General features: G+C 42.1%; 1 protein-coding gene across 11 annotated transcripts in view; it reads right to left on the bottom strand.

Moving 5' to 3' along the window:
• LOC100345551 (phospholipid-transporting ATPase FetA) overlaps nucleotides 1-23,305 on the bottom strand; it is a 111,554-nt gene that overhangs the window by 70,857 nt on the left and 17,392 nt on the right. For all 11 annotated transcript variants that reach the window (XM_070053967.1, XM_070053982.1, XM_070053971.1 and 8 more), the window contains one exon: nucleotides 7,147-7,227. In XM_070053967.1, the coding sequence (XP_069910068.1) occupies nucleotides 7,147-7,192 (46 nt within the window). In that variant the 5' untranslated portion in view covers nucleotides 7,193-7,227. The remainder of the gene's footprint in view (nucleotides 1-7,146; nucleotides 7,228-23,305) is intronic.

Raw genomic sequence — 23,305 nt, 5'->3', positions numbered from 1 at the left:
TTCAAAATTTTTTTGTGCTAAAATAAACTGATCTTTTAATTCCATTTTTCCTTCCATCTGCTGGTTCACTTCCCAATTAGCCACAATGGCCAGAGCTGTGCTGATCTGAAGCCAGGAGCCGGGAGCTTCTTCTGGGTCTCCCACATGGGTGCAGGGGTCCAAGGACTTGAGCCATCTTCTACTGCTTTCCCAGGCCATAGCTGAGAGCTGGTTCGGAAGTGAAGCAGTTGGGACTTGAACCAGTGTCCATATGGGATGCCGGCACTGCAGGTGGCAGCTCTACCTGCTATGCCACAGTGCCGGCCCCATAGCTTCTTAAAGTTACTGATCATGAGATAAACTTTTTTAGATTCCACATATGAGACAGACCATGCGGTTTTTGTCCTTCTGTGCTTGGCTTATGTCACTTAACATAATATCCTGCAGACCGATCCGTGTTGTTACGGATGACAGGCTTTCCTGCTGTTTTAGGCTGAACAGTGTGGTAGTTACCAGGGGCTGCAGCAATACAGGGGAGGGGACCGGGGAGAGAGCAGCCAAAAGTTACAAAAGTGCAGATAGGAGGAGTAAGTTCACGAGATCTATTGTACAACACGGTGACTGCAGCTCATAATACTGCATTCTTGAAAAATCCTGAAAGAGCACTTTTTTGGGGGTTTTAAACTGCCCGTGGTTACACTAACATTTTCTTGTTGATAACTGATCCACCACAGGCATGCAAAAAGTTCTCTGAATGGAACTGCTTCCACTGCCTCTTGTACGTCAGTAGGTGGTTGGTTACAAAGGTCGTTCAGTTTGAGCCGGGTCCTCTTTTCTAGCACTTCTAAGCAGTGTGCATGACACACACCACAGAGGGAGGAACGATCCATCGTTCATAAATAAATCTTTTTCTTCATATTCAGCAGGTGACTTTTTGAAAGTTTTTATTGTTGGGCCTGGTGCCGTGTTGCACTAGGTTAACCCTTCGCCTGCAGTGCTGGCATCCCATATGGGCGCCGGTTCTAGTCCCAGTTGCTCCTCTTCCTCTCCAGCTCTCTGCTGTGGCCTTGGAAAGCAGTGGAGGATGGCCCAAGTGGTTGGGCCCTGCACCCCATGGGAGACCAGGAGAAGCACCTGGCTCCTGGCTTCAGATCGGCATAGCTCTGGCAGTCGCAGCCACTTGGGGAGTGAACCAACGGAAGGAAGACCTCTCTCTCTCTCTCTCTCTCTCTCTCATTGTCTGGAACTCTGCCTGTCAAATAAATAAATAAAATCTAAAAAAAAAAAAAGAAAAGAAAAGAAAAGAAATAAAGCTTTTGTTGCTTGTAGGAAAAAGGATTACTTGTTGTCTCTATGGACTAAATCTACCTGGAAATTTTCTGGTACAAAGGCCCTAGGAAAAAGCAGAGTTCCAACGCAGCACGTAGCATCTTCAGGCAGCTGAGGTGGCACTGGGACTTGGGAATTGTATTCTATTCACAGAAGACTATTAGCTTCAAGGATGAGTGATGGCTTTTCCTCTGAAAATCCGCCTCAGGAACCTAGCTGGGCAGGTAGGTATCATCACACCGTATAGGACAGCTGTCAGAGCCTGGAGACCCTACTATGGACTCGACCTCAATCAGATCAAAGCTAGCTCTTGTAACTCTGACCCTTTGAGTTGGAACAAAAAACCCGATCTCTTAAAAACTGTCAGGACAGTTACGCTACAGCCAATCTTTCCAGCTAGCAAGCTGATGATTTCAAATAGAAATCTGCTAGTTCAAAAAAGTACTGGTGGCCTTCCACCAGTAAAGCTGAGGACTTTGTTGCTCTGCCCATTATCATCTGAGACTTCATAATTTAGGAAGAAATAACTGAACTGTGGTAGGCATACTGCAGGGTGGGACAACCTCACACGCATTACATTTTTTGGGGTTATCACACACTGCAAGATTGTGATCTTTTGCTTCTTTTTTGATGACAAAAACACTCACCTATGTTCCCAGCAAGGATGCTGAGGGGAAAAAAAGTAATTTTTACAAGGCATAAAAATCTACAAAACAACTTGCCAAGTAGAACACATTTTTGGGGGCCAGCATTATGGTGGTTTAAGTCCTAGCTGCTCCTCTTTCTGCTCAAATTCCCTGTTAATGCACCTAGGAAAGCAGAGGAAGATGTTGGGCCCCTGCACCTGCATGGAAGACCTGGAAGAAGCTCTGGGCTTTGGATCAGCCCAATTCCAGTTGCCCCAGCCATTTGGGGAGTGAATCAGTGGATCTCTCTCTCTCTCTCTCTCTCTCTCTCTCCCTCTCCCTCCCTCCCTCCCTCCCTCCCTCCCTCCCTCTCTGTAACTCTGCCTTTCAAATAAATAAATCTTAAAAAACCCACCATTTTTAATTTGTATTACCGAGCTTAATATTTTTGTTTAATATATGTGAATATGAGGGTTTTTTTTTAGGAGAGTTAATGAATTGCCTCTAGGCCATGGGAAAATAACCTATAATTACAAGAAATAAAATCTAATGAATTTGAACAAAATAAAATGACTCAGTTTTTGGAAACTAGTGAAGCCACTTGTTTTACATTTTTCCAACTTAGACAACATTGTAGAAAACAGGCAAAGGTGTTTTTTAGAAGCAGTTTATACAGCGTGGTTTGGAGTTCAGATTCTGGGGAGATGATCAGGACACAATAAAACTGAGGCCAGCTTCTTTCCTCACAGTAAGAAAGCAACTTTAAAACATACATTGTGAGAAACACAAATATTTGTCATCAATGGTGTATGTCATAAATCTTAATTGTCCAGAATTTCTAAAAGTAGAACTGACAAGATGTGAGTCCCAGAGGGCGGCAGGCCCCTTGCCTCCTACTGCGAGAGTTAATCCTGTAAGTGTTCCAGGCTTTGCAGTGCACTGGATCACAAGACCCACCAGGGCTCTGAGCAGCACTGGCCGACTACCCAGTCCTGCGGGCAGAGGGCCCAGTGCCTGCTCCTCTTCCAGCTGGGACACTCCGCAGTGTGTCCCAAATGAAAGGAATGATGAAGTTCGCCCCAGACCCCAACATAGTTCTTTGGCTTGTTTTCAGCTCGACACCTGAGACAGGCATCCATCAGCCGACCCTGCAGAGGGCGCGCGTGTCACACTCCACGGCCCAGCAACACACAGCGCCACAGCCACGGCGTTCCACTTCCTCAGAGAGAGCGTTTTGTAGTCCCCGACTTGGAGCCTGTGCTCCCCGAGTGAGAGGACAGGGCTCAGGGCTCCCGGAATCCTCCCCGAAAATGCTGGGTTGGTGGAGGTGGGCAACAATGGCAGCTCAGTGGGGCCGCCGGCCGAGCCACAGCGCCGCCCGCAGGCCGCTGACCACCACAGCCAAGAGGATTTTTTTTTTTTTTTTAAGATTTATTTATTCATGTGAAAGTCAGAATTATACACAGAGAGAAGGAGAGACAGAGAGTCTTCCATCTGCTGGGTCTTCCCCAATTGGCCGCAACGGCCAGAGTTGGGCCAATCGGAAGCCAGGAGCCAGGAGCTTCCTCCAGGTCTCCCACACACGTGCAGGGCCCAAGGATTTGGGGCATCTTCCATTGTTTTCCCAGGCCATAGCAGAGAGCTAGATTGGAAGTGGAGCATCTGGGACTCAAACTGGCACCCATATGGGATGCCAGCACTGCAGGCAGTGGCTTTACCCACTATGCCACAGCGCCAGCCCCAAGAGCACATTTTAAATATTATTTTCCCTTTGAAATGACACTTTTTCTTTTTGACTTTTTGGCAGAAATAGAGAGATGATCTTCCATCTGCTGGTTTACTCCCTAAATGGCCACAAGGGCTGGAGCTGGACCTATTTGGAGCCAGTAGCTTTTTCCAGGTCTCTCACGTGGGTGGCAGGGGCTCAAGGAGTTGGGCCATCATCCACTGCTTTCCTAGGTGCATTAGCAGAGAGCTGGATCGGAATTGGAGCAGCCAGGACTTGAACTGGTGTTCATATGGGATGCCAGCATTGCAAAGTGGCAGCTTAATCCACTGTGCCACAATGCTGGCCCCACCTTTTATTGAAATTACTCCATGTAATATATAAATACATTTTCAAAAGATTCAAAACAAGAAATATTAGAAAAAGAATGTAAGGTCTTTTTCTCATGTCTTCTACTACCCCATGTCCCAAGGAAACCACTGTTGATAGCTAGCTAGTTATCCTTTAGGTCCCTTCCTTTTGTGGACACCGATATTCAAATATATCCATATACATCTGTATATGTTTTTTAAATTATCTATTTATGTATTTATTTATTTTCATTTCATTTGAAAGGCAGAGGAGACAGAGAGATTGAGATTCACAGGATTACTCTCTAAATTCCCCCATATTCAGGGCCAGGCCCTGCTGAAGCCAGGAGCCCAGAATTGCATCCTGGCCTCCCACGTGGGTGCAGGGATCTAAGTACTCGAGCCATCATCTGCTGCCTCCCAGGATATGCACTAGTAGGAAGCTGGACTGGAAGCAGAGCCAGGAGATGAACCAACCACTGTGATGTGGGATGCAAGTGTCTCAGGCAGCAACTTCACCTCTGTGCTAAGTGCATATCTTTCTATTATCTTTGAAACAAGTGTGACCCCACTGTATCTATATCTATCTACCTGTTCAGCTAGTTACAGGTTGCCTTTTTTTTTTTCTTTTCACACTGTATGTTGGGGACATTTCCACATCAACACATACAGGTTCAGCTTATCCTTTTGAATTACTACCTGGTGGTGTTTAAGCACCTCTCAACAACTGTTAATGAATTTTCTTGTGTCTGGGGGTGGTACTGATGACAATAATGATACTCGTGGGAGTGTCTGCATGGCAGGGGAGAGGCAAAGATGCAGTGCGATAGATGGGACCACCCTGCACACTGTCCAGGACATAGGAGCCCTACAGGGTCTGTGCTCGGCAGGTGATCACGTAGCACCGCACAGCACATATGTGAATCAGCAAAGCAGCAGTTCAAGGCAAGAAGACTTTAAATGAATTGCAGATACCTAAGAGAACTGCAATTGCATGTCCAAAAAAGAATTGTACCTAGTGTTTATAGCAGCATTATTCATAGTAGCCAAAAGGTGGACACGATCCAGATGTCCATCAACTGATGAATGAATGGATAAACAGATTGTGGTTTATCTAAATACTGTAATTGTATTCATGAAAAGAATGAAATACTAATAAACACAACAATACAGGCAGATCTTGAGAATATTAAGTGAAAAGAGCCAGTCGCAAAAGGCCACATATGATTCTATTTATAAGTCAAGTCCAGAAAAGACAGATCTGTAGAAACAGAAAGCTGATTAGTGGTTGCCAGACATTAGGGGAGGAGGAAAATTGAGAATGATTGCTAATGGGCACAGGTTTCTTTTGTGGGTGTTCTAAAATTAAGTTCTGTTCAGTTGCAGAGTTCTGTGAATACACTAAAAACTACAGAATTGCATGCTTTAGAAAGGTGAATTTTGTGGCATGTGAATCATATCTCACTAAGCTGCAATTTAAAAAAAACTATAGAAGGGGCTGGTGCTAGGGTATAGTAGGCTGAGCCTCCATCTGTGGTGCCAGCATCCCATATGGGCACCACTTCAAGATCCAGCTGCTCCACTTCCAATCCAGCTCTCTGCTATGGCCTGGGAAAGCAGCAGCAGATGACCCAAGTCCTTGGGCTATCCATGTGGGAGAACTGGAAGAGGTTCCTGGTTCCTGGCTTCGGGTAGGCCCAGCTCTGGACATTGTGGCCATTTGGAGAGTGAACCAGCAGGTGGGAGACCTCTCTCTCTCTCTCTGCCTCTGCCTCTCTGTAACTCAGCCTTTCAAACAAATAAATAAATATTTAAAAATTAATTAAAGGCTAAAGGTTATACCTCACTAAGCCATATTCTCCTCTAAAGCAGAAATTGTGCTTTGTTTTGTTGCCATTGTATTGTCAGCACCTCACAAAGAGGCTGTAACTCATTTGATAATCAATAAATGTTTGTTTGTTTGAAATCCAGAGTGATAGAGAGAAAGATCTTCCAGCTGCTGGTTCACTTCCCAAATGACTGCAAGAGCCAGGGCTGGGCCAGGCCAAAGACAGGAGCCTGGAATTCTGTGTGGGTCTCTCACATAGGTGTCAGGGACCAACTACTTGGGCCATCATTTCCTGCCTTCCCAGGCACATTAGCAGGAAGTTAGATTGGAAGTAGAATAGCCAGGATTCGAATTGGCACTCTGATCTGCGATGTGGGCATTGCAAGCAGTGGCTTAACTCGCTGTGCCACAATGCCTGCCTCAGGTGAATCGTTCTTTGTTGATGATTACCACATTTTTCATTTGCCTGAAACTTACTACTCCCGAACATATTCTTTTCTCCATATTTTCCGTTCATAAGTAGATGCAGGAGAAATTGTCAATCGGCTTGTTTCTGCAGACCTCTCTTTGTTAGCTCTCCTGAGGGTAGGCAAACACTCCTCCTCTCCCCTTGCTTGGGAGTTTACTGACTTCCTCTTTCCGAGAGTAGTCCCTATGCCCTTGGAATGAATCAAACAACTGCTCAGTGACAAAAAGTAAAGTAGATAGAGTGTGGCCTTTAATCAGTGAATTGATTTCAACCCTGTACCTTCCCCTAAATCTACAACTACACTCTGGTTTACTTTTTCAAAACTTCATGACTGAAAAAAATTTTTTTACAGTTAGTTGAGTGTGATTACCCCAACTCCCTTTAGTACCTTGACTCCCCAAAGGAAAGCATGGAAATGGGAAGGGAATCCTTCCTAGTACCTAGGCAGAGCCACTTATTCTACACAGAAGACAGCACAGGAGGACCTGCCTGCCTCGGCAACTTTCCACAATGACCACCTCTCTTCAGCAGGAGAGAGTTGTGAGAGACGGGGAGGGGGGGGAAGAATACAAGGTTTCCTGAGGAGCTTCCAAATATTGGGAAAGTATAAAAAATTAGAATTCTCAGAGGAGAAAACAGTACAGACTGTACTTGTGAATATGAAGTATTACTTATGCGAAATGTATTTTCTCTCCTGGTTAGTTATTTGATAAACAGGCAGTTTGGTAAGTTGGTCAGTCTATTCATTTATCATACTCTCTCTCTCTCTCTCTCTCTCTCTCTCTTAGAGGAGTAAGAAGGACATTCAGAGTTGGATTCCTTTTCCTGAGTTCACCTACCTCCTCCATTTTGTCTGTTTTCATGTGGGATTTCAGATACAGACATTGCAGAGTAGGACCAACTATAATTCCATGGGATTTCTGTAAAGGAAAGAAAAACATTCAGAATGAGGACTTCTTACGCTGAGACTCTTTCATTCAAATATGCCCTTAAGAAACCTGCAGCTGGATTCCCAAAATCCCAAATAATCTACCCAAAAGATACATATGCTAGGTTTTAGAATTCACTTCATTTATCCTCATCATAAAGTTGTATTTTCAGTTTGGGAAACACATTCCATTTCCTAGCAACAAGTCTAAGTTGATGCCTACAATCTGCCAGAAAAAAAAAAAAAAAAAAAAAAAAAAAAAAAAAAAAAGAAAAGAAAGAAACATCTGAAACTTTGAAACTCTGCTTGAGCTCAAGTCCCAGCTCCACTCCCCATTCCAGCTTCCTGCTTATGTGCACCCAGGAGGCAGAGGGGGATGACTCAAGTACTTGAGTCCCTTCTACCCATGTGGGAGACCCAGATTGAGGCTCCTGGTTTCAGTCTAGCCTAGCCTAGCCTGGCTGTTGAAGATATTTGGGGAGTGAGCCAGTGGATGGGAGATCTCTGTTTCTTTCTTTCAAATAAAGTACATAAATAAATTTAATAAAAATGCAGAACAGCATTAGTCTCCATTCTGGGGCTTTAAATGGAAGAGTTGTGAGAGAATTAAATTAAGTAGTACATGAAATTCCCTGCCACAGTGGTGCTTGGTAAAAAAAAAAAATAAGTCTAATAATATTGCATTAGGGAGAATGGGGAACCACTTTAACATTAAATATTATTGGTGCTATTAAAAATTAGATAAATACTATGGAAAACAATTCGGCCTTATCTAATAAAGTTGATGAAGTATTTACCAAATAACCCATTGAGTCCATTTTTAGGTACATTGAATACCCTGAGGAAACTCTAATAATATGTCAAATACATGGATGTGTGAAGTAGCAGTGCTTGGGACAGCAAAACTAGAATCCAACCAAATGACTATTAACAGTAGAATAAAAAAGTAACTTATGCTATGTGCACACAATGGAAAGCTGTATAGCAGTGAAAATGAATGGCTACAGTAATAGACATCAGCTTTGGTAAATATCAAGAGTATAATATCTAGAGAAAAAAATTACAGAAGAATATATATGGTATAATTCAATTCATATAAAGATTATGTGAAACCATATCATTAGGGCTGTATCACCGATACATCAAGGTAAACCTATGAAGAGAAGGAAATCAAAACTACACAATTCAAGAGAGGTTAGGGAGAAGGTAAGAAGTAGATGGAAAATACTGAGAGCCTCAAGCTACACTGGCGCTTGTGTTGTTACTGTGTACAACTTACACTTCTGCTACAAACTTCTACCTATTCAACATGCAATAATGAAAAGAACTGCAAAAAATCAAAGTGACTACACCAACTGTAGGAAATATTCTTTCTATATCAGAGAGACAATTTTTAAATAACCTTTATTGAAAGTTTGTTCAATTTGGGTCACTTCATTATTAAAAACATTTTACCTTGAGGTAATTTTAAACATTTGGAGAGTTGCGAAAATAGGACAGGGAATTTCTACAAACCTCTCACCTTAGCTTTACATTTTATATGATACCAGGACAATTAACAAACTAACAAATTAGTCTTGAAGTAATACTGTTAACTAAAGTACAAAATTTATTTCTATTTTATCAGTTTTTCCCCTCCACTATCACTTTTTGTTCCAGGGCCCAATTATATTATGTCTTCTTAGTCTCTTTCAACCTGTGCCTATTCCTCATTCTTTCCTTGTTTTTTGTGACCTTGACATTTTGAAGGCTGCTGGCCAGCTGTTTTGTAGAATGTGCCCTTTCAGGAGGAGTCATTCCCATTTGATGTTGACAAACACGATCGTCATGAAACAGGCACCAAAAAGAATAGCAAAGAAGCAGCACTGGCCTTTATATGACACGGTGACTAGAAACAACAACTCTTCCATTTAGATGTGAGTATGGAAGCTAGAAATAGCCTGTCCCACCTGGAGCTGACAGTCCCCAAGCCTCCTAGATCTTGGACTGAATTACTTAACAGAAATGAAGATGAGCTGAAACTTGAGGTCAGGGTAGGCTGATTTACTGATCTATTAGCCTATAGGCTGCCAGTTGGCATCACACTGCTAATCAACTTCAAGTCTCCCCAACCCACAGCTGCGATTCTGCACTGCCAGCATCCTGCATTTCCTCACATGACTTACACACACACACACACACACACACACGTGCACGCATCTCGCACCAAAGTAGTGAATTTATTACCTACAATACTTGGCGGCAGGGGGTTGGGGGTGGGCTAAGTGAAGAGCCTTAGTCAAAATCCCAATCAATTTGTGCTTGAATTATACAAGATTCCTAACAATCTGCCTTAAGCGAGTTACTCACTACCTTAACCCATTCTATGGACTTTCTCACTGGACGAATTATCCTAAAATACTGTTCAGAACTCTTAAAAACCAAAGTGCTGGGGCCAGCGCCGTGGCTCACTTGGCTAATCCTCTGCCTGCAGCACCGGCATCCCATATGGGCGCCGGTTCTAGTCCTGGCTGCTCCTTTTCCAGTCCAGCTCTCTGCTGTGGCCCGGGAGTGCAGTGCTTGGGCCCCTGGAGGAAGCACCTGGCTCCTGGCTTCAGATCGGCGCAGTGCCAGCCGTGGCAGCCATCTGGGGAGTGAACCAACAGAAGGAAGACCTTTCTCTCTGTCTCTCTCACTGTCTAGCTCTAGCTGTCAAAAACAAAAAACAAAAAACAAAAAACAAACAAAAAAAAACCAAAGTGCCTCACTATATTTTAACCTAGATGCATCATTTAAGTCCCATCAACTGTCCTCTCAACTAGTACTCTTCCATCTGTTATCTTTCCTCTTACCACATAAATAATTGATTTCAGGAAAAATAGACTCTCCATTGCAAGTCCTCCTTGGTGTGTTTTACATTGTTTCATCTATATGAAATAACCACTTTATTGGCTTCTTCTATGAAGATTGCTGCCTGGCCAGCGCTGCAGCTCAATAGGCTAATCCTCCGCCTGCGGCACCGGCACACCGGGTTCTAGTCCCGGTCAGGGCACCGGATTCTGTCCCGGTTGCCCCTCTTCCAGTCCAGCTCTCTGCTGTGGCCCGGGAGTGCAGTGGAGGATGGCCCAAGTGCTTGGGCCCTGCACCCGCATGGGAGACCAGGAGAAGCACCTGACTCCTGGCTTTGGATCAGTTCGGTGTGCCAGCCGCAGCACTCCGGCCGCGGTGGCTATTGGAGGGTGAACCAATGGAAGGAAGACCTTTCTCTTTGTCTCTTTCTCTCACTGTCCACTCTAAGATTGCTGCCTAACCAACTAGACCTCTGTATCTCTTAATTCTGATCAATTGGCTAACACATTACCTTATCGAACCCTTAACACACCCTTGCAAAGTAAAAAATTACTGCCTCCATTTTATATGCTTAGGGCACCACACTGGTCTTCCACAAACCAACCACTTGAGCCATCACAGCTGCCTCCCAGGGTGTGCATTAGCAGGAAACTGGAATCAGAAGCCAGAGCTGAGTATCAGACCCAGGTATTCCAATATGGGATGCAGGCATCCTAACTGTGTCTTAACTACTAGGCCAAATGTCTGCCCCCACACATTTTTTTTTTTTTTTTTTTTGATGAAAAAAGTCAGACTTCGCAAGATCCTTTGATTTAGTTGGTGTGAGATGAGGGAGTGGTGTTAATGTGTAAATCTCTTTATTTTCATCTATTTCAGAGACAAGTTAGGGAGATAGAGGGAAAGCCTGTTTCAATGCCTCTGTTCAAGACAAAAACTCAGGACCCAGACTACGACCACACCATTGTTCAAAGGTGTGAGCACAAGCGTATTTGGACATGCCGAGGAAGTGCACAGGGAGTCTCACAGGGAGAAGGGAGAAGTAAGGTGCTCTGAATAAGGACATGGCAGGAGTTGATTCTGGGAAGCTGAAAGTGGAAGGCCTTGTAGGAGAGAGAATGAGCCACGCAGGGACTGACTGCAAGGGACAGACAGCTAATATTCAAGTCTCACTTGCTTGCTATAGTGACACATAAACACTATCTGTCCTGCTTAGATACTCAACAGAGTTTGCAACGCGTTGTAAAACCTGGTGCTGGAACCTGTGAGCCAAAGGAATCTCAAAAAAAGAAAGCAGCGGCATCCTACCCCCCAGTCTCCAGGAAGACCCGGAAGGATGTGGGTTCCTGCAGCACACCAGATATGGTGCACGGCAATTTTGTTGTACTTGACAGAACAGGGCACCCCAAGTATTAGCCGGGTGCCTACATGTGTTCTTTATTTTGTATGCTGCTTAAGAATCTGTTAGTGGGGCCGGTGTTGTGGCACAGCAGGTTAAGCGGCTGCCTGTGATGCTGGCACTCTAAATGGGCACTAATTAGAGTCTCTGATGCTCCACTTCTTTTTAAAAATTTTTTAAAGATTTTATTCATTTATTTGACAGGTGGAGTTACAGTGAGAGAGAGAGACAGAGAGAAAGGTCTTCCTTCCATTGGTTCACTCCCCAAATGGCCGCCATGGCTGGCGCTGCGCCGATCCGAAGCCAGGAGCCAGGTGCTCCCTCCTGGTCTCCCATGCAGGTGCAGGGTCCAAGTACCCGGGCCATCCTCCACTGCCTTCCTGGGCCACAGCAGAGAGCTGGCCTGGAAGAGGAGCAACCGGGACAGAATCCGGCACCCATATGGGATGCTGGTGCTCCAGGTGGAGGATTAACCTAGTGAGCCACGGTGCCGGCCCCTGTTTAATTTTTTTAAGATTTATTTATGTATTTGAAAGTCAGAGTTACACAGAGAGAGGAGAGGCAGAGATAGGTCTTCCATCCAATGGTTCACTCTCCAACTGACCACAACGGCTGGCGCTGCACTGATCTAAAGCCAGGAGCCAGGAGCTTCCTCTGTGTCTCCCACGTGGGTGCTGCTCCACTTCTGATTCAGCGTCCTGCTAACACACCTGGAAAAGCCGCAGAAGATGGTTCGAGTGCTTGGGCCCCTGTGTGCACGTGGGAGACCTGGATGAAGCTCCTGACTCCTGGCTTTGTTCTGGCCCAGCCCTGGTTGTTGTGGCCATCTGGGGACTGAACCAGCAGATGGGAGAACTCTCTCTGTCTCTCTCTCTCTAACTTTTTCAGGCAAATAAAATAAATCTTAAAAAAAGAAAACAATTAAGGAAAGGAGGGAGTTTGAAAATCTTCAAAGCAAAAAAAAATTCAGAGGAAAGAAGAGGGAGAGGAGTAGAAAAGGGAAATATAGATAGCTTCAGAACACACAAAGCACTCCCATTTTTGAAATTGCTTTCTGTGTGTATGTGTCTGTGTGTGTGTGTTTTAAACAGATCTCAAGGTGCGAGTGAGATCTGTTTCCTGAGAAGAGAGATTGTGCATTTCATTTTTCTATCACCTTCAGGACCTAGCACAGTGCTTACTGAATAAAAACTTACTGAGTACATTAGAGGCATATATGAATTTATGGGTAGAAGGGAAATTGGGAAAAATGTTAAAGCTTATTAAGATGGTATCATGAATGTGAATAGCACTTATTTATGCAGTTCTGCTTCCTTTTCCCACCTCTAACAGATTCACAGAGATTATGAGAACTGAGCTGGACAGAGCCTTGACTTGTTGAGGTGACTAGGGAGAATATTTCAGACCAGAGAACAAGGAAAGAGAGAGAGATTTAACTATAACACTTGAAGAGAGTGAGGAGACGATGCACCTGGTTGGAGGTGAGGATCCACGTTTGGGAGGTAGTAGAACAGCAAGACTGTGAAAAGTGTTGAGTAAGACTGAAGTACCTGAATTATTTTCCAATGTGCAATGAGAAGTCACTGAAGATCTTTCAACAGGTAAACATTCATATCAAAGTAGGTTTCAAGAAGATAAACTACAGATTTTCTCTGTCTGTAACTCTACCTCTTAAATAAATAAAATCTTTCTAAAAAATAAATGGAGGAGGATAGTCAGGGAAAGCCTCACGGTGAGGAGATGCCTGAGCAGAGTTCTCAAATAGAGAGTAAGTCATAAAAACGTCTGCGGGAGGAGAGAGAGCAAATGCAAATCCTAAGCAGGAACATGTCTGATGTTTTGTAAGAACATGTCCATAATAATGTACAAATATTACATGGTAATCAAAATTTTTAAATTAACTTATTTTTAAAAGATTTACTTTATTTTTATTTGAAAGGCAGAGCTATAGAAAGAGAGAGGGAGATACAGACAGAGAAATCTTCCATCCACTGGTTCACTATCCAAATGGTTGCAACGGGTGGGGCTGGGCCAGGCCAAAGACAGGAGCAATTGCTTTATTTGGGTCTCCCACATGTATGCAGGGGCCCAAGCTCCTGGACCATCTTCTGCTGCTTTCCCAGGTGCATTAGCAGGGAGCTGGATTGCAAGTGGAACAGGAGACACTTGAACCGGCATCCAAATGGGATGCTGGCATTGCAGGTGGAGGCTAACCCATTACACCACAACACTGGCCCAGTAAATTATTTTCAATAAAAATAGCAAGGCAGTCAGGGTGGCTAAAGATTGGTGAGAGAGTAATAAAATATGTTGTTAGAGTAGGTAGTGGCAAGTATAGAAAACGTAGGCCTTTCTTTGCAAGGCCATTGTATGACAACATTTATTCTGGGTTTGAGTAAAGGAGTGATCTAATCTGTCTTACAATGATCACTCTGACCTCTGTGATGGGAATAAAATGTAGTATAGAGAGAAGTAGGGAGGCCAGTTAAGACTTGCTGCAGTAATCTAAGCAGGCAGTGATAGTAGTATGGACCATGATGGCAGCAGTAGAGGGAAGTGGTCAGATTCAGAGGATAGGCTGAAGTCAACAGCATCTGATAACAGAATGAATGGAATACAAAAGAAATGGAGTAGTCAGAGATGACACCACATTTTTTTGGCTTGAGCAACTGGAAAAACAGAGTTGCCATTTACTGAGATGGAGGAAGCAGGTTTGGGTCATGAAAATCTAGTTAGATTGTGGTGTTATCATGTTCAAACTGTCTTTAGAAGATATAAGTAGAGGTTTTGAGTAGACAGTTGGCTGTACCAATTTAGAATTCTGGAGAGAGGTTCCGTTTGAAGATGCAAAGTTGGAAGTCATAAGTACACAGATGGCATTTAGAACTATGGAACTGAATGAGACCAACCAGAGAAAAAGAGAAGAGAGTAAGTACAGAGTCCCGAGGTGTTCCAGTTCAGAGGTCTAGAAGAAAAGGGGAAAACCATTTACAAGCCATGTCAGATAAAGACAGAGACCATGGATTTAGTCTGGATAAAGCACACTGCAGTGCACTGAAAAGAGAAAGCTGAAATAAAGAGAATAATTTATAATTGTATTCTTTTAACAACTGAGAAAACTAATACACCAAAGATAACTATCTGGCTAACCCTTCTAATGGATATATGAGTAACAAACTGATGAGACGTCCCCAGGGGCAGTGGCATATATCAGGCCAATAAGATGCCAAAAGATAACTATTTCTCAGACTTTTATATTGAAAATGTTTTCATTTCAATAATTTAAAATATACATTTGTATATAGGAACTCAACCTCTAGCTAGGCAAGTGCAGTTCAAAGTCTTTAAACAGTGTCTCTCAATGTATCTAACCAGAAACAGACTTTTAATCAAAATCTGTAAAAAGAGACAAAGAAGGACATTATATTTTGATAAAAGGTTCAATTCAGCAAGAAGACCTAACAATCATAAGCATACATGCACTCAACGCAAGCCTGCCCAGATATATACAGCAAATACTCCTAGACCTAAAGGGAGAGATAGACTCTAATACAATAATAGTAGGTGACTTTAACACCCCACTCTCATCAATGGACAGATCATCCAGACAAAAAATCAAGAAAGATACATGGGAGTTGAAACATACTACCAAGCAAAAGGACCTAGCAGACATTTACAGGACATTCCACCCAACAGCTACAGAATATACATTCTTCTCATCAGCACATGGAACATTTTCTAGGATAGACTATATATTAAGCCACAAATCAAGTCTTGTATCTTCATAGCATGTATCTTCTCTGGCCATGAAGGAATAAAACCCGAAATCAACAGCAAGAAGAACAATGGAATACTCATAAGTACATGGAAATTAGACAACATGCTACTGAATTTTCAATGAGCCATTGAAGAAATTCAAAAGGAAATTAAAAAACTTCCTTGAAATAAATGAAAATGAAAACATAACATAGCAAACCCTGAGGGATACAGCAAGAGCAGTTTTAAGAAAGAAGTTTATAGCATTAAGTACTTATACTAAAAAAAGAAAAATGTCTTAAATTAAAGATTTAATGATAAATCTTTAAGGCTTAGGAAAAACAAGAACAAACCAAACTTAAAATCAACAGGAGGTGAGAAATAATAAGGATCACAGCAAAAATAAATGAAATTGAAACTAAAAAACAATATATAAGATAAACAAAAAAAGTTAGCTTTTTTAGAAGATAAACAAAATAGATAAATCTCTAGCTAGACTAACACACGAAAAGGAGAAAAAAACCAAATAAATAAAATTAGAAATGAAAAAAGAGACATTACAACTGACATCACTAAAATAGAAAGGATCATAAGAAACTAAAAACTATATGCTAATAAACTAGAAAACCTCAAAGAAATGGATAAATTCCTGTAATTTATCAAATTAAATCAAGAAGATATAGACAACCTAAACAGATCTGTAACAAGTAATGGGATTGAAGTAGTAATCAAGAGTCTTCCATCAAGGAAAAGTCCAGATCCTGATGGCTTTATTGTTGAATTCTACAGACATCTGAAGAGGAAGTAACTCTAATACTCTTTGTTTCCCCCCCCACCCCAAAATTTCTATTTAATGAGTTCAAATTTCATAAGTACAACTTTAGGAATATAGTGATTCTTCCCACCATACTTGCCATCCTACACCCACTCCCATTCTTCCTCCTCCTCCCTCTCCCATTCCCAGTCCCATTCTCCATTAAGATTCATTTTAAATTAACTTTATACACAGAAGACCAACTCTATAATAAATAAAGATTTCAACAATTTGTGCAAGCACACATAACACACACATACTGTTTGAGAACAAGTTTTACAGTTAATTCTCATAATATAATTCATTGAGGACAGATGTCTTGCATGGGAAATAAGTGCACTCCTATTGTTAATTTAACAATTCACACTATTATGTATGCTGTCAGTGATCACCCGAGGTCTAATACTTTGAACTATTCCAAAATATTGAACAGGATGTAGCTCTGCCAAACTCTTTTTTGTGAGTTTGATGCTTTTTATGCTTTGATATCAAAACCAAAGAAAGGCATAACTCAAAAACTACAGGTCCATATCCTTAATGAACATAGATGCAAAGGTTCTCAACAAAATACTAGCAAGTTGAATCCAAAATCACACAAAAAAACCACACATCATGATCAAGTGAGATTTATCCCAGAAATACAAGGGTGGTTCAACATTCACAAATCAATAAACATCATAAATCGTATCAACAGAATGAGGAATAAAAGCCTTATGGTTATCTCAATAGATGCTGAGAAAGCATTTGATAAGATGCAACACCCCTTCATGATAAAACTCTCACAAATTAGGTATAGAAGGAATATTCTTCAAAATTATAAAGGCAATAAATCACAAGCCAACAGCCAATATCATACTGAATGCAGAAAAGCTGAAAGCATTTCCCCTCAGATCTAGAACAAGACAGGATGTCCACTTTCACCTCTCTTATTCAATAAGGTACCGGAAGTTTTAGTGAGAGCTGTTAGGGAGGAGAAATAAGAAAGGGCAACAAAATTGGAAAAGAGGAAGTAAAAATATCCATGTTTGCAGATGACAAGATGGTGTACATGGAAAAGCCTAACAAGCTGTTAGAATTGATAAGCCAGTTCAGTAAAATTGCAGGTTACAAAATAAACATACAAAAATCAGCAGTTTTTTGTTTGCTAATGATGAATCACAGAAAGAAATCATGAAAGAAATCCCTTTCACAATTGCCATGAAAAAAGTCAAATATTTAGAAATAAATTTAACCAAAGAAGTGAAAGATTTCTACAATGAAAATTAACAAACATTGATGAAAGAAATTATCAAGAACACACACAAAAATGACAAGATATTCCTTGTTCATGGATCAGAAGAATCAATATTATTAAAATGCCTACACTATCTAAAGCAATCTAGAGATTCAATGTAATCCCTATCAAAATACCAATGACATTCTTCACAGAATTAGAAAAAGCAATCTTGAAATTCATATGGAATCTCAAAAGACCTAGAATAGCCAAAGTGATCCTGAACAAGAAAAAGCAAGCTGGAGGCATCACAATACCTGTCTTAAAAACATACTACAAAGCTATAGTAATTAAAACAGCATAAAAACTGATACATAGATCAATGGAACAGAATAGAGCCCAGAAATTAATCCACATACATACAGCCAACTGATTTTTGACAAAAGTGCTCAGACTATACAGTAGAGTAAGGGTGTTCAATAAATGTTGCTGGCAAAACTGGATGTGTGTGTATGTGTATGTGTGTGTGTGTGTATATATATATATATATATATATATATACACACAAATATATATATATATACTTGCCAGCAACATTTATATATATATGAATGAAATATATATATATGATTGAAATTAGATCCACACTTCTCACGATATACAAAAATCAACTCAAAATGGATCAAAGATCTAAATTTAAGACCTGAGACTATGAAGCTACTGGAAGAAAACATAGAGGAAACACTCCAAGACAGTGATGTAGAGGATGACTTCTTGGATAAGACCTCCAAAGCACAGGCAACAAAAGCAAACTAAACAAATGGAACTATATCAAACTCAGAAGCTTTTGCACAGAAAAAAGCAATGATCAACAGAGTGAAGAGATGTCCAACAGAATGGTAAAAATTTCAAACCACCTACCTGTCAGAGGATTAGTATCCCAAATATATCAGCAATCTAAAAAACTCAACAACAACAACAAAAAACAACCAGCCCAGTTGAGAAATGGGCCAAGGATTTCAATAGATAGTTCTCAAAAGAAGAAATACAAATGACCAACACATATATGAAAAACTGCTCAACATCACTAGCCATCAGGGAAATGGGAATCAAAACCACAATGGGGTATCACCTCATCCTTGTCAGAATAGCTAAGATCCAAAAAACAGTAACAAATGCTGGCGAGGATGTGGACAAAGGGGAACACTATCCACTATTGGTGAGAAATGTAAATTAGTGCAGCCACTGTGGGAAACAGTGTCTGGATTTCTTAAAAAACTGGAGAAAGACTTGCCATAGGATCCAGCAATCCCACTACTGGGTATATACCCAAAAGACTTGAACATTATATATCAAAGAGATATCTGCATCACTACGTTTATAGCAGCACTGTTCACAATAGCCAAAACATGGAATCAACCAAGGTGCCCATCATCAGATGAATGGATAAAGAAAATGTGGTATATATACAAAGGAATATTATTTAGCTATAAAATAGAATAAGGGGCTGGTGTTGTGGTACAGCAGGTAAAGTCTCTGTCTCCAATGCCAGCATCCCATATGGACCCCGGTTCAAGTCCCAGCTGTTCCACTTCCAATCCAGCTCCCTGCTAATGTCCTTAGGGAAGCAGTGAAAGATGGCCCAAATGCTTGGGCCCCTGCACCTGCATGGGAGACCCAGAATAAGTTCCTGGCTCCTGGCTTTGGCCTGGCCCAGCCCTGGTCATTGCAGCCATTTAGGGAGTGAACCAGCAGATGGAATACCTCTCTCTGTCTCTCTCTGGGACTTTGCTTTTCAAATAAATAAGTCTTTTTAAAAAAAAATTGGAAAAAATAATGAAGAAAACATGGTTAGTTTTGGGAGAATACTAATCAAGTGGTATGGGAATTGGCAGTGGGGAAGAGAGTATTTCTATAACAGGAGAGCAATTTCATGGAATATGGCCTGGCCTTTGTCAGATGGCCTCGAAGGATTTTGACTGAGATAGAGAATGGCATTACCTTTGGAAGGAATAGTACAAACAGTGGTATGGACGCAGGAAAACTTTGGCCATGTATGGGGAATCATACGTAGACCATTGTGAATAATGGTACAGAGTGGGAGAGAAAGACGAAAACATAGTTTGGGTTCAAATCACAGCTTCTTGAGTATGCAGCTGTTGATATCTGGACTTCACTGAGGAACCCATGGGAAGCCATTGAATGTTTCTGATCTGATCAGTAAGAAGAAACAACGCTTGTTCTGTTGTGGGGAGGCAGCAGATTATGAAAACTGGAAACAAATAAGGAGATATTGAATTCAATAAAAGTATAAAGAATCCAAGATATTATTAGTGGGTTCACTCCCTAAATGGCCACAATGGATGGGGCTGGGCCAGGCAGAAGCCAGGAGCCTGGGAATCCCTCCAGGTCTCCTACGTGGGTGGCAGGGGCCCAAGCCCTTGGGCCATCTTCTGTTGCTTTCCCAGGCACATCAGCAGGGAGCTGGATCGGGAATTGGAGCAGCTAGGACTTCTGGCACTCCAATATGGGATGCTGGCATAGCTTGTGGCAGCTTCATCCACTGCACTACAACCTCAGCCCCTATTTTTTTTCAATTTTATTTCCTCTATCAGACTAGTAAATGGGACCATGTCTACTTCATTTCTGTGTCTTCTAAGGCCCTAGCACAGGGCCAAGTTTTGAAGCAGAGGATTAGCAACAACAACAGCAATAAAGAATGTAAACAAATAGTAAGTAAGTTTATTACCAACATCAGCCCAAGGAAAACCTTTCTGAAGAGCATTTGGTATAGAATGTCTTGTGCTGATAACTTCATCAAGACCGTTGCTATGAAGAATGTGCTCACATTATCTGGTGATGTTTCAAAATCAGCCCCAGGAGCTGTACACGTCTTAGCTGAAATCAATCAAAAGGCACACTCTCCTTTGCTGCCCTGCTCCATTAGATATGAATGGTTCGTCATAAAGTAAGCAGCTTCTGTGGCCATCATAATTCCAAATCCCAAACTGTGAGGGAATTTCTGGGCCCCACATATTATTCTTCTGCTGGTGGTCTATGCTCCTGTACTCTTCTTCACAGCTGAAGGCAGAACGTTTATGTTAACAGACCAACAGGCAACGGGAGCTTAAGGAACTCCAGGGTTGGGCTCCCTGTCCCCTTCTGTTACCAGGAAACTTTTGTTTTGAGACCAAACTGGGGCTATCCCTGGATCACCATGCTAAGTGAGTTATCAAGTGATTTCTCCACATATCACTGGGGGAAATAGATCCTTAGCTCCATTGGGTTTAAGGAGAGTCAAAGAGGGACAGCCTTAGCACACCTAAATTAAACTAAGCCCAAGGGAAAAGTCACTTCCAGGGCCACTTTCCATTCCCACCAAAAATGCCTGGACTGGGAGCCACCCTCGATCTTAGATGGCCTCCTAGGGTCATTCTGAGCCTGGACATTGCAGAATTTCAATACTGAAAGGGCACTGGGAGGTATTTAGTCCATCTTTCCACCTCCGGTAGTTATTCCTCTTGTTTAGCAATCCTGTTGGCTTGATTAAATACTTCCTTTGAAGAAAAAAACACTGTCTCTCAAGATGGCGTTTCTATGTTCAGACAGCTGTGTTGATAAATTCCTTCATTCATAAAATTTCTCCTAACTAAATAGACACCCTAGAGATCAGCAATGGCCAACAGTGGGGCCTGCCTAATTTCTGTCTTTATCTTTCTAGCTGGTTGGCACTGAGAGGAAAAGCACCCAGCCCTGAGTATGAGACTGGACAATATATTCCACCAGTTATCCCTGGATTAGGTCTATGCCCCAGGGTCCTAAAATTATCCCTAAAGTCTGGTTGATCCTCCTACCTTCTATATCAACAGCAGCCGAAAAATGACACAGAAAGACAAATACTACATGTTTTCTCTCATGTGGGGAAGTTAACAAAATAGTTGATCTGAACTTTGAATAGTGATTAGTATAGGTTAGGAAGGGTGGGAGGAGGGAGGAAGAGGAGACTGAATCACAGGAACTGAAACACAGTCAGAAAGAAGTAATTCATTCTAATGTTCCACAGCACAGTAGGATGACTAGAATTCACAGTAATGCTTTGTACAGCGTATGAAGAACTGGAATAGAGGAGCTGGCAGGCTCCAAACACAAAGAAAAAATAAGGAAATACAAAGCTTATCATCTAGCTTGCTTGCCTTATGTTGTGTATATGTGAAGAAATATTGTATCCCATAAAAATGTATGAGTATCTCAGCTGGCACTGTGGCATAGCAGGTAAAGCTGCTGCCTGCAGTGCCGGCATCCCATATGGGCACAGGTTCAAGTCCCAGCTGCTCCTCTTATGATCCAGCTCTCGGCTATGGCCTGGGAAAGCAGTAGAAGATGGCTCAAGTCCTTGGGCCCCTGCACTCACGTGGGAGACCCAGAAGAAGCTCCTGGCTCCTGGCTCCTGGCTTCGGATGGGCCCAGCTCAGGCAATTGCAGCCATTTGGGGAGTGAACCAGTGGATGGAGGATCTCTCACTGTCTCCACCTGTCTCTCTGTAACCCTGCCTTTCAAACGAAGAAAAAAAAATCTTTTTTTTTAAAAAGTATGAGTATCACACACAAAAAACTGAATTATAAGTGCTTTTCTTAATTTTGCTTATTGCCCTAATTGTCAAGTGTACTCCTCTGCCATGTTAGCCATCCTCAAACCCTTTCAGCAAATTCTCTTCTCAAGATTTTCTTTCAGGGATTTCCATTAACTTCTCTGGCATTCTCCCTACATATTTCAATTCCAGTCCAACAATCGAAATCACAGTGCTAGCCCAACCAGCTGGCCTACACAGACAAAGTCTGTCTAAAGCAAGAGTAATTGGGTGGGCATTTGGCTGACACCACTTAATAAATAAATTAATAAAATAAAATTAATAAAATAAAAGCAAATTTAAATAGAGAATTTAACAGCTATCCTCGCTGTGATTCTGACAGTAGATTGAATAAATGGGCACGATTATTCATTTTTCCAGGCCTCCTCTGCAACTCCAATCTTACAGAGATTCCAGACACTCACTGAGTTTCAGGATTGCCTAGTGGCTGACTGAGTCGCACTTAGTGGTCAGCTGTATGGTTGGTTTTAATGTGGTACTTGATAGAGAGGCTACAGGACCCAAGAAAGGCACAGAGAGAATTTGGGAACCAGATTTTAAACATACACACCTATGCTCTTGAAAGGAAGTTAGCAAGAATCAGCATTGAGGAACAAGTTTAGCCACTGCTGGAAACATTCTCAGAAAATAATCTAAGAGATAACATTTAAGTATGCTGATGAAAGTACAGCTTGCATAAATCTTAATATGTCCTTTCTAGAAAAGAAGGCATGAGAGGACAGTGTTGTGGCATAGTGCATAAAGCCACAGTCTATGATACCAGCATCACATGTGGGTGCCAGTTCAAGTCCTGGCTGCTCCACTTCTGATCCAGCTCCCTGATAATGGCTTTGGAAAAGGAGTGAAAGATGGCCCAAGAGCTTGGGTCCCTGCTACCCATGTGGGAGACCTGTAAGAAGCTCCAGGCTTTAGGCTGGCCCAGTCTCAGCTATTGTGGCCAATTGGAGAGTGAACCACAGATGGAAGACCTCTCTCTCTCTCTGGAACTGTGACTTTCAAATAAGTCTTTTTTTTTTTTTTTTTTTTTTTTTTTTTTGACAGGCAGAGTGGACAGTGAGAGAGCGAGACAGAGAGAAAGGTCTTCCTTTTCCATTGGTTCACCCTCCAATGGCCGCTGCGGCTGGCGCACTGCGGCCAGCGAACCACACTGATCCGAAGCCAGGAGCCAGGTGCTTCCTCCTGGTCTCCCATGCGGGTACAGGGCCCAAGCACTTGGGCCATCCTCCACTGCTCTCCAGGGTCACAGCAGAGAGCTGGACTGGAAGAGGAGCAACCAGGACAGAATCTGGCGCCCCGACCGGGACTAGAACCTGGGGTGCTGGTGCCGCAGGTGGAGGATTAGCCTCAAATAAGTAAGTCTTTGAAAAAAAAAAAAGAAAGTAAAGAAGCTCTACCCTTTAAAACTAGCCTGTTT

The sequence above is a fragment of the Oryctolagus cuniculus genome, chromosome 1 (assembly GCF_964237555.1).
Source record: "Oryctolagus cuniculus chromosome 1, mOryCun1.1, whole genome shotgun sequence".
In the NCBI taxonomy this organism is placed as follows: Eukaryota; Metazoa; Chordata; class Mammalia; order Lagomorpha; family Leporidae; genus Oryctolagus; species Oryctolagus cuniculus.
The sequence above is the reverse complement of the archived record's forward strand: the minus strand, read 5'-3'. Positions and strand labels throughout refer to the sequence as shown.